At 43.0% G+C, this 12,590-nt stretch overlaps 1 protein-coding gene across 2 annotated transcripts in view; it reads left to right on the top strand.

Moving 5' to 3' along the window:
* The window catches only part of KIAA0408 (KIAA0408 ortholog), a 64,761-nt gene that overhangs the window by 14,269 nt on the left and 37,902 nt on the right, over window positions 1-12,590 (top strand). The window contains exons 1-3 of one of the 2 annotated variants that reach the window (XM_040350388.1): window positions 1,471-1,804; window positions 5,938-6,102; window positions 9,993-10,244. In XM_040350388.1, coding sequence (XP_040206322.1) covers window positions 1,694-1,804; window positions 5,938-6,102; window positions 9,993-10,244 — 528 coding nt within the window. In that variant the 5' untranslated portion in view covers window positions 1,471-1,693. Of the gene's footprint in view, window positions 1-1,470; window positions 1,805-5,937; window positions 6,103-9,992; window positions 10,245-12,590 lie in introns of those variants that run through there. The other variant, XM_040350387.1, reaches the window with a different exon arrangement.

The following is a 12,590-nucleotide window of genomic DNA, read 5'->3' as shown; positions in this document are numbered from 1 at the left end:
TAACTTGATGCCATCTGTGAAAAAGCTGAAGTTAAAGAGAGGATGGCTTCTACAAATGGATAATGATCCTAAACACACCTCAAAATCCACGGGGGATTACATCAAGAGGCGTAAACTGAAGGTTTTTCCATGGCCTTCACAATCTCCTGACCTCAACATAATTGAAAATCTATGGATAGACCTTAAAAGAGCAGTGCGTGACAGACAGCCCAGAAATCTCAAAGAACTGGAAGAGTTTTGTAAGGAAGAATGGGCAAAGATACCTCAAACAAGGATTGAAAGACTCTTGGCTGGCTACAAAAAGCGTTTACAAGCTGTGATACTTGCCAAAGGGGGCAGTACAAGATATTAACTCTGCAGAGTGCCCAAACTTTTGCAGACACCATTTTTTTTGTTTTCTGTAATTTTGAAAGTGTAAATGATGGAAATAAAATCTAACTTTTTTTGACATATTATAAAAATGTCTAATCTGTAATTTGATGCCTTTTGGAGATTTTTCCATCTTTCCTTGGCTTCATTATGCACATTAACCTCCTTAGCGTAGATCCCGAGCGTGACTCGGGGTGTTTTTTCTATGCTACTATCGGTAACCCCAAGTCACACTCGGGGTAGCTGTGCAGAGCCTGCAGCGGCGCGGCTTACCTTCTCGCAGTGTCCACAGGCAGGGAGTTACTTACCTTGTCCCTGGATCCTGCGATGCATCCCCACTGTGTGAGCGAGTGGGTGCTCGCTCGATTCACACAGTGTTCTCCTGTGCCGCTGATCTCCGTTCCCTGCGACGTTACGACGCATGGGGGCGGAGAACGGCGCCAAATTAAAAAAAGTAAACAAAGACCTTACATACAGTATACTGTAATCTTAAAGATTACAGTACTGTATGTAAAAAATACACACACCCCTTGTCCCTAGTGGTCTGCCCAGTGCCCTACATGTACTTTTATATAATAAAAACTGTTCTTTCTCCCTGCAAACTGTAGATTGTCCATAGCAACCAAAAGTGTCCCTTTATGTCAAAAATGGTTTTAGAGCAGCTAGAAAACAGCGATAATAAATTATAATCACTTGCAGAATTGTGCGATAGCGATTTGTGGGGAAATTCGTCATAAAAAAATAAAAGTAATGACAGCGACAATTCTGCAACTGAGCAAATTTCAGTGATTTTGAGTTGATTACATTATTGAATAATTTTTATTATAATTATATTATTATTTGTTATAATTATTTATAATTATTTATTATATTATAATTTAACATTTTGTTTTTAAAAAGATTTCATACTCGGGATGCCTACTAGTCTCTTGTTTGGACAGATAGTGAACTATTCCTAAGAATTGCAGGCCTACAGTATAAAACGCCAAATTTCCTTGCAAAATAATTGTACCGCTTTTGGTACAAAATTCCAGACATAATCATACCGCCAGGGAGGTTAATACAAACTTTTACCTGGGGTGCCCAAACTTACGATCCCCACTTTAAATGTTTAGCTACTGCTACGAACACACACAAACTTACAGTGAGATCATGGAACAGGGCAGCAAGAGCCCTCCCCACCCCCACACACTATTGGCTGATCCCCCAGCCATCTGCTTGTCAATAATAGAGCACAGTTAACGCTTTGCATACTGACCCTTCCTACGTGTGCTTATGTCATTTTATATACTTGAGGGTGCCATGAGCCCAGTGATTGACAGGCATGGACACACACACTGCTGTCACAAACAGGTCTGAAAACTACAATAACCTGCAGAAAATACTACTCCGCAACAAGCAACAAACAGCGATGCCGTGCTGTATCTCTGCACAGGTTTGATTCATTATGAATTTCACATGTCTCATTTTTACCATTCCATAAGTTTATTTTCCTATAAAAGTGTGGATGTGTGATTCTCCTACTCACCATCAACCCAATCTAAGGAATAGATTATTGTCTTTAGCTTTCATATAAGCAATTAAAAAAATTATGCATATAATTCTCTTACTTATCGTTCAATAAATATATTTGAAATATATCATTCTGATATAGAACATAAAATCTGTAAGGGGATTTTATGACAATTGCGCGGTCATGCAACGCTGAACCCCAAAAAAATGTATGGATTTTTTTGGCCACAAATAGAGATTTCTTTATGTGGTACTGTTATTGATTACCTCTGCATTCTATTTATATATATTTTTTTTACATTATAAACAAATAAAGTGACTGACAATTGTGACTGGGGACAGGCTGACTGGGGGGGGGGGGGTGATTGTACTGGAAACAGACTGAACTGGGGAGGGACCGATCTTACTGGGGACAAACTAAGCTGGGTGGGGGGGGTTGTTTACTGGGGAAGGAAATTTGGCCACACCTGCTGTGCACCACAGCACGCTTAGTGCGCCACATTGATATTTTTCTTGGTGCATCCAAAAGTGTCTCGTATGTTTTGCAATCCCATGGTGTATGCTACAAAGAAAAAATTAGCTGTACGCTGCTCAAGTGTTTGAGTTTGGCTTGAAGAAAAGGTGGCAACTCTAGTACAGACATGAATGGCAGTGTGAATGAGCCATAATAGCTGCTGTTTCCAAATAACAGACCGTTCAGATGTGAGATAGGACACAAAGGAACATTGTTATTTTTGTATCTACTTTGTTTCACTCATCTGCAGATCAAAGCCACAACCTTCAATTTGTGTATGAGTTAAAGTAGAACTATAGGCAAAACTCTTTTATTTCACTTTTGGATAGATTAAGGAAGGGTTATAACCACCGTCAGTTTATTTTTTGCATATATGTCCCATTGGGGAGATATACAGTTGTGCTCGTAAGTTTACATACCCTGGCAAAATGTATGATTTCTTTGCCATTTTTCAGAGAATATGAACAATAACACAAAAACGTTTCTTTCACTCATGGTTGGTGTTTGGCTGAAGCCATTTATTATCAATCAACTGTGTTTACTCTTTTTAAATCATAATCACAACAGAAACTACCCAAATGACCCTGTTTAAAAGTTTACATACCCCAGTTCTTAATAGTATTGCCCCCTTTAACATCAATGACAGCTTGATGTCCTTTGTGGTATTTGTGGATGAGGCTCTTTATCTTCTCAGATGGTAAAGCTGCCCATTCCTCCTGGTAAAAAGCCTTCAGTTCCTGTAAATTCTTGGGCGGTCTTGCATGAACTGCACGTTTGAGATCTCCCCAGAGTGGCTCAATGATATTGAGGTCAGATACTGAGGTGGATACTCCAGAACCTTCACTTTATTCTGCTGTAGCCAATAACAGGTCGACTTGGCCTTGTATTTTGTATCATTGTCATGTTGAAATGTCCAAGTACGTCCCATACACAGCTTCCTGGCTGATGAATGCAAATGTTCCTCCAGTATTTTTTGATAACATACTTCACTCATCTTGCCAACAATTTTGACCAAATTCCCTGAGCCTTTGTAGCTCACAAATCCCCAAAACATCAGCGATCCACCTCCGTGTTTGACAGTAGGAATGGTGTATCTTTCTTTATAGGCCTGGTTGACTTCTTCTCCAAATGTAGTGTTTATGGTTGTGGCCAAAAAGCTCATTTTTGGTCTCATTACTCCAAATGCCTTTGTGCCAGAAGGTTTGAGGCTTGTCTCTGTACTGTTTGACGTATTGTAAGCTGGATACTTTGTGGCATTTGCATAGTAATGGCTTTCTTATGTCGACTCGATCATGCAGCCATTCTTTCTTCAAGTGCCTCCTTATTGTGCATATTGAAACAGCCACACCACATGTTTTTAGAGAGTCCTGTTTTTCACCTGAAGTTATTTGTGGGCTTTTCTTTGCATCCCGAAAATTTTTCCTGGCAGTTGTGGCTAGAATTTTAGTTGGTCTACCTGACTATGGTTTGGTTTCAACAAAACCCCTCATTTTCCTCTTCTTGATTAGAGTTTGAATACTGCTGATTGGGATTTTCAGTTCCTTGGATATCTTTTTATATCCCTTTCCTGTTTTATACGGTTTAACTATCTTTTCCCACAGATCCTTTGACAATTCTTTTGCTTTCCCCATGACTCAGAATCCAGAAACGTCAGTGCAGCACTGGATGAAAGATGGAAGGGTCTGTCAGGATTCCAGAAACTCATTGAGCTTTTATACACACACACACACCTGCCAGGGTATGATAACACTATGAGCACAACTGTACCTTCACTCCCTGTCTCATAGCCAAAACCACAAGTGAGAGATTCAGTGTTTTGTCCAAAACTGAAACAAAATAAAGTCTTTATATTATATCTAAATCACTTTGCAGTGCTTTGTATCAGAATAATAATTTTAGTGTCATTTTAAATTAGACAAATGATAGAATAAACTGTATATTTGTTTTATCTACAGTAACACTCATGGGTGTATTTATAGAAAAAAATTACAGAACAACACTGAGTATACTGTGGCCCAGATTCTCAAAGGGCTTACGACGGCGCAACGCCATTTGCGCCATCGTAAGTCCTAATCTGGGCCATCGTATCTATGCGACTGATTCTTAGAATCAGTTACCCATAGATATCCATTAGATCTGACAGGCGTAAGGCTCTTACGCTGTCAGATCTTAAATGCAATTTTTTTTCCCGCCGCTAGGTGTCGCCTCGTTGTTTTCCCCGTCGTCTATGCAAATTAGCTATTTACGCGAGATTCCCGAACGTACGCGCGGTCGACGCAGTGAATTTACGACGTTTCCGTAAGCGTAAACTTGCCCCTGCTATATGAGGGGTAAGTTTACGAAGGTCCGTCATATGCCATGTTAAGTATGGCGTCGGGTCAGCGTCGTCTTTTTCCGTCATTTACGTTGTTTTCCTAACTCGTTCGCGAATAGGACTTTACGTCAATGACGCTCACGTCGGCATCATTGACGTTTTCCGTTGTGAGCTGGAGCATGCGCACTGGGCTATTTTTACACCCGGGCCCATGCGCAGTTCGATCGGCGCGGGGGCGCGCTTAATTTAAATACAAGCCGCCCCCTTTAAATTACGCGGCCTTACGCTGGGCCATTTACACTATGCCGCCGCAAATTACGGAGCAAGTGCTTGGAGAATACGGCACTTGCTCCAGTAATTTGCGGCGGCGTAGTGTAAATGGCTTACGCTACGCCGCCGCGGATTCTACGAGAATCTGGCCCTGTGTGTTGTGTGTGAATGACAGCAAAATTGTTACTAAGATCTTTTCCCTCCAGGTCCGATATTATTTATTCATAAGAATAGCATGAATCAGAAAAATACTGCATTATGGCCACTAGATAGAGCTGATGATACAATGATACATTGATAAAAATACTTATTTAACAAAAAAAATAAAATAAAATTTCAAGGCAGTATTACCAGAAGGAGGCCTTGTTCGTCCTAGAAAAAAAAATATATATTTTTTTATAATTTCATTATTATTAAATGGTTTATAACTTTATGGCAATAAGGTAAAAACTGCTCATGTCAATAGGCAGTGTAAAAAAATGAGAGCTGAGAGCTGAAGTGGTTTAAATAGTTTAAACTGTAGCCATAGTTTTTTTTTTTCCATTTAGTGTGGGGAAGGGTTGTGACCGCTATTGGTTTATTGCTGTTGAATTATAATGAGGTGGTTACTCACTTCTTGCCTCGCAGACCACACAGGAAGTAAGAAGTAATCGCCAGCAATAAAAATAAAAACCTGAGAGGTTCTAACATTTCCCTAATCCATTAAAAAAAAAAGTTTGTCCACAGTTGGGATACTTTCCTTTTTTTGATCCTTTGGTTATATGCTAGCATTTTATCATTCCTTTGTAAGATGTCGTGCTGATTGCTTATTGACAGCCTTGTGCTGCATTTTTTCCATGTGAAGGCAGGGGACTTGGCGCATCCAGAAGTAGTAACAGGTTTATTTCATCTTAGGAATGCTGTGTGTGGTTTGTGTGTATAGTGATATTCCAACACATAAATATCTTTCCCATTGCAGGCAGGTGAAAACAGAGGAATACTGCTTGAGCTGAAGGCAGTTTTGGAAGTGATACAGAGAGAGCACAGAGAAGAAAAGAAATGGACGGACTTTCTGCTGCAATTTCTTAATGATCGTTGTGGGTGGGAGATTGAACGGAGTGAACTGAAACAGTACATCTCCAAGGTATTGTTCCTGCAGTGATGGAAATATTGCAATGTTTCAACAACATAATACACATGAAGTAACAGGGAGAGATACTGAGCACGAGTGATTACATCCTGAGTTCACATTTGTGCTGACTTTCACCCTAGTTCCCTTGGAGCCATAACATTTATGTCTGGAATGTAGCCAATCCAATTATCAGTCGAATTTACTTTGGTAAGGTAGTGACTGAAACCTCAAAAAATGCAAAACTGAGATGGGGCACTGTGCAAGGGGCAGCTTTTTGTAAATTCAAGCTTTTTGGCCAAAACTAAAAGCTGTGAACAACATTAAAGTGGTTGTAAAGGTTTGCATTACCTGCTTTGTGCAGTGTTTTTGCACAGAGCGGCACGGTCCTCCTCTTCTGGGGTGTCCCGTTGGCGCTCCTGGTGCCCCCACGGAAAGCCGCTTTCCATAGGGACACCCGTGTGGTGCACGCTGCCGAGTCCTGCTGCTGCATCCATTGACACAGACAGCAGGACTCGGCCCTGCTCTTGTGTCACTGGAATTGATTGACAGCAGCGGGGAGCCGATGGCTATCTATCCAATGATGACAGAGACAGCGGCTGGAGCCAGTGGGCTCATGCACGTCGCTGGAACAGATGGGTTCAGGTAAGAAAATAGTGGAGGGGACTGGGGGCAGCCGTAGCAAAGAAGGTTTTTCATCTTAATGCATAGAATGCATTAAGGTGAAAAACCATGAGACTACAACCACTTTATTACATACTGTATATGTGAACTGTTCTATGTGTTAAAGGAATTGTGTTCAGACAGTGTTGTGAGACAGATATCAATGACAGACAGCACAGTCAGGTCAGCGACCTTAAGCCTCATACACACAATAAAAAAATATCGGACTAATTATTTTTTTTTTTTTTTTTTTACAGCTAGCCTCTTGCATGGCAAAATACAACTTCGAAGTGATGCAATGTGTTGTATTGTATTGTAATGTATTCTTTAATTTCTGCCGTCAATTGACGGCTACAGCGCGGATCCCAAAAGCCAACAGGACGTCAACAGAGCGCGCAGCGGGGAAAATCTGTGTTGGCCGTGTCCCTTGGACACAGCCAATTACAGATCGCCGCGAACGGCCAACCAGAGTGGCCGTTTGCGATCTGTGCGGCCAATGAGAGATGATCTCATATGTAAACATATGAGATCATCTCTCATTGCCGTTTTACACAGAGACAGCGGTGCTGTCTTTGGAGGGGAGACCGATCTGTGTCTCTTGTACATAGAGACACAGATCGGTCACCCCCCCAGTCACCCCCCCCTCCACCTACAGTTAGAACACTTCATAGGAAACATATTTAACCCCTTCCTCACCCCCTAGTGTTAACCCCTTCAATGCCAGTCACATTTATACTGTAATTAGTGCATATTTATAGCACTGATCGCAGTATAAATGTGAATGGCGCCAAAAATGTGTTCGCCATAACGTCGCAGTCCCAATAAAAATCGCAGATCGCCGCCATTTCTAGTAAAAAAAAACAATAATAAAAAATAATAATTCTGTCCCCTATTTTGTAAGCACTATAACTTTTGCGCAAACCAGTCACTTATTGCGATTTTTTTTTTTTTTACCAAAAATATGTAGAAGAATACGTATCGGCCTAAACTGAGGAAAAAAATGTGTTTTTTTTTTTTTTTAAATTGGGATATTTATTATAGCAAGAAGTAAAAAATATTGTATTTTTTTCAAAATTGTCGCACTTTTTTGTTTATAGCACAAAAAATAAAAACCGCACAGGCGATCAAATACCACCAAAATAAAGCTCTACTTGTGGGGAAAAAAGGACGTAAATTTTGTTTGGGAGCCACGTCGCACGACCGCGCAATTGTTAGTTAAAGCGACGCAGTGCCGAAAGCTGAAATTTCACCTGGGCAGGAGGGGGGTTTATGTGCCCAGTAAGCAAGTGGTTAATGTAAAAAAACTTCTGTGCTGAAGCTGTCCCCCAGTGCCCCCCTTTTACTTACCTGAACCCAGTTTTTCCAGCGACGGGGATGAGCCACCAGCTGGTGTCTCGGGTCCTAAATTGGATAGATTGAAAGCAGTGCAGCCATTGGCTCCCGCTGCTGTCAATCAAATCCAACGAAGCGGGAGCTGGGGGGCGAGGCCGAGTCCTGCTGTCTGTGTCAATAGACGCAGCAGCAGGACACGGGAGCACGCCTGCACGAGTGCCCCAAGGGAAATAGGCTCTCCACGGGGCATTTGAGAAAAGGAGGAGCCATGAGTGCCGCTGAGGGACCCAGGAAGAGGAGGATCTGGGCCACTCTGTTCAAAACCAACTGCATAGAGGAGTTAAGTATGACATGTTTGTTTTAAAAACAAAGAAAAACTTTTGTTACCCTTTAATGACATTCCAGGCTTAGTTCTCAGGTTTCAATATTTAGTTGGCCCACCCTTAACATCCATATCTTTATGGACCTTGCTTTGTGCACTGGTCCAAATTATTGGTGGTGGGGGGATTATGGTGTGGGGTTGTTTTTCATAGATTTGACTTGGCCCCTTAGTTCCAGTAAAGGGAACTCTTAAAGTGGTTGTAAACCCTCGGAAAAACAAAACAAAAAAACCTGCAAGACAAATGCATAATGAACTAGCTGCACAGCATACTAGCTCATTACGAATTACTTACCTTACATCGAAGGCCCCGCAGCGGTCCTCGTACCCCCCTCGACGACATCTCTCCCGGGGGTTACTTCCTCGTATCGCGCCTCCGGCGGCTGTGATTGGCCGGAGCTGCAATGACGTCACTCCCATGCATACGAGTGGGAGCCGCGGGTAACGGCATACTCACTGAGGCAACGCCATTGCTATTCCTTCAGTTTGCCCCAGTGAGCATGTGCCGATGACATCGGCACATGCAGGGGACAGGGCATATCTCCTAAACCGTGCAGGTTTAGGAGATATCCTGGGTAGCTACAGGTAAGCCTTATTATAGGCTTACCTGTAGCATAAAGTGGTTTGTAAGGGTTTACAACCACTTTAAGGCAGCGGCATACCAAGACATTTTGGACAATTTCATGCTCCCAACTTTTTGGGGATGGCCCCTTCCTGTTCCAACATGACTGCGTACCAGTACACAAAACAAGGTCCATAAAGACATGGATGAGTGAGTTTGGGGTGGAGGAACTTGACTGCCTGCACAGAGTCCTGACCTCAACCCAACAGAACACCTTTGGGATGATTTAGAGTGGAGACTGCGAGCCAGGCCTTCTTGTTCACATCAGTGCCTGACCTCACACATGCGCTTCTGGAAGTTTTAGCTCCAAAGGCTGGGCCAACTCAATATTGAACCCTACGGACTAAGACTGGGATGCCATTAGTTCATGTGCATGTAAAGGCAGGCATCCCAATACTTTCAACAATATTGTGTATCTCCTTGGGGGGCTTTCTGTACTGATTTTTTTTTTATAAATATAATTTATAAAGTAAGTTATATTTTTTAAAGAGAAATTCCCCCAAAAAACATCCACTGCAGGCTCCTTGTTGTTGTTGTATCTTACATACAAAAAGGCCAAAGTAAAAAAATATATGGTTACAGTGATTTACAGAGAGCTCAAATTAACATAGCTACAATGTTTGCATGATGGTGTTAGCAGCTCAATTAATAATGTATTGTTCTTTATGCCTAAATAATCCCATAAGGTTTCAGTTTATACAAATCCGGGAGCTTTTATTTTGTCATATGTTTTTGTGCCTTTAATGACATTAAAATAAATAGCTATTTTGTCCCTTAAATTGCATGCTGTTGGAAATTACAAGTTTTTTTTGTTTTTTTTATCTCTACAATTAAAAGCAGATTTCATACATGTATGCTAGGAGTTCTAATAGCCCTTTGCTCACTCTCTTGTCATTCGCCTTTTTATAGCTAGAAGCTAACTCAGCCAAGCTATGTGCCAGTAAAAGTACTTCAGACTCTCAGAGAGACGCGAGGAAGGAAAAGACAGAGCAAAGGCGCCTGCTGGAAGACACTCACATTGCAGCGATGGAACTCAAAAGACAGTTGGAAAGTAATGAACGGAACTGGAATGTGGAAAAGATGGAGTTGTTGGAAAGATTTGACAGTGAAAGAAAAGAATGGGAATGTCAATGGAAAATGATGCAGAAAAAGATAGAAGAGGTAATATAGATTCAAATTGGATCATACCACTGTTTTTATACTTAGTATTGCCATTAGGGTTGTCCCGATACCACTTTTTTAGGACTGAGTACAAGTACCGATACTTTTTTTCAAGTAGTCGCCGATACCGAATACCGATACTTTTTTTAAATGTGTCCCCAAATGCAGCCATGTCCCCCACATATGCAGCCATGTCCCCCCCAGCCATGTCCCTCACATATGCAGCCATGTCCCTCACATATGCAGCCATGTCCCTCACATATGCAGCCATGTCCCTCACATATGCAGCCATGTCCCTCTAGCTATGTCCCTCACATATGCAGCCATGTCCCTCTAGCCATGTCCCTCACATATGCAGCCATGTCCCGAGTCCAGCCATGTCCCGAGTCCAGCCATGTCCCGAGTCCAGCCATGTCCCGAGTCCAGCCATGTCCCCCATACCTTTGCCGCCGCCGCATGGAGAAGATCACAGCATTCATTTGAATAGCTGTGATGTTCCCGCACGGCGTTTAACCCATGCGGCGGTGCGGTGCGATGCGGCGGCTTTCGATGCGGCGGCGGCAGCGGCGGGGGGGAAGTATTCTATTTAGGTATCGGGGGTATTTGCACGAGTACGAGTACTCCCGCAAATACTCGGTATCGGTCCGATACCGATACTGGTATCGGTATCTGGACAACCCTAATTGCCATGTCTACATTATAACTACAATGTTTTCTACACTACATGCATTGTTTTGTTTTCTACTCCTATGGAATCAGGGATGGACTGGCCATTGGGACTACAGGGAGTTTCCTGGTGGGCTGATGGCTCAGTGGGCCGGCTTCAGTAACAGCAGACCGCCGCCCCCATCCGCTCCTCTGTCTCTCACTTGCCGCAGCGCTCACCTCCTCTCCCTCCCCGCAGCGCTCACCTGGGGAGAACAGAGAAGCAGGGGGAGGACCAGAGGAGCAGGGACGACGACAGAGGAGCATGGGGAGGGGACAGACAGCTGACTCAACAGCTATGGCCTGGGAGTTTCTCACTTCTGCCTAATCTTGTCCCATAATGGGGGGCACCAAACTGATTCTTGGGTGAAATAATGTCTAGCTTTGCCACTGGCTAGTGAAGGAGGAGAGGGGCTTGGGTGGCCGGGGGGGGGGGGGGGGTGCGGGAGTTGTCCGGCCGCCATTGGGAGAGACCTGTCAAAGTGGGCCAGTCTGGATGAAGTCCAGGGCCAAATTTTTGTCCCAGTCCAGCCCTGTATGGAATTGTATACAACTCTGTATTTTCTGATATTTCAGTATTGGATGGATGCAGATGGGCTAAAGTGAGTCCTGGTTGTGTACATCAGTCTGGCACTTTTATGTTGACATGGAATTCTATGCCATCATCGGGACTTAAAGGGGTTGTAAAGGTAAACATTTTTTCCCTAAATAGCTTCCTTTACCTTAGTGCAGTGCTCTTTCACTTACCTCATCCTTTGATTTTGCTTTTAAATGTCCTTTTTTCCTGTTCTTCTGTCTGTAACTACACACAGTAATGCAAGGCTTTCTCCCTGGTGTGGAGAAAGCCTCTTGAGGGGGCGAGCAGGAGGGTCAGACGCTATCTACTTTGCAGATAGAGAAAGGAGCTGTGTGTTAGTGGGCGTCCTGACACTCCTGCTCTCCCCCCCCCCTCAAGAGGCTTTCTCCACACCAGGGAGAAAGCCTTACATTACTGTGTGTAGTTACAGACAGAAGAACAGGATGTGAGCATTTCTCAGAAGAAAAAGGGACATTTAAAAGCAAAATGGAAGGATGAGGTAAGTTAAGGAGGATTTCACTAAGGTAAAGGAAGCTATTTAGGGATTTTTTTTTTTTTTTACCTTTACAACCCCCTTTAAAGTTATTGTAAAGGAAACATTTTTATTTAAGAAAAATAACAAACATCAGGAGGGAGAGACCTGGGAGAGCCTCGGGTCTTGTGCACATTGCTGGATCTAGATCGGGCTAAGGTAAGTATTAGGGGGTCTGAGGGGGGAGCTGCACACTGCATAGAATGTATCAAGGTAAAAAAACCTTCAGCCTTTAGGCCCCATTCACACCTAAGCGACAAAACGCCCGACGCGGGACGCTTCTGTCGCTTGAGGGGAGAATTCCCATTGCCGTCTATGGAGATGGTTCACATCTCATAGACGCGCAACGCCTGTCGCCTGAAAAAAAGTCCCGGACCCTTTTTTTCACGCGACAGGCGCGTTTTCCCATAGACAGCAATGGGAAGACTTTAGAAAAAAAAAAAAGAAACATTTGTAATCGCGGCAAATCTGCCGCTACACGCGTACGCGGCTGTCGCTTAGGTGTGAATGCAGCCTTACAACCAAAAATAAA

The sequence above is a fragment of the Rana temporaria genome, chromosome 4 (assembly GCF_905171775.1).
Source record: "Rana temporaria chromosome 4, aRanTem1.1, whole genome shotgun sequence".
Lineage (NCBI taxonomy): Eukaryota > Metazoa > Chordata > Amphibia > Anura > Ranidae > Rana > Rana temporaria.
The sequence above is the reverse complement of the archived record's forward strand: the minus strand, read 5'-3'. Positions and strand labels throughout refer to the sequence as shown.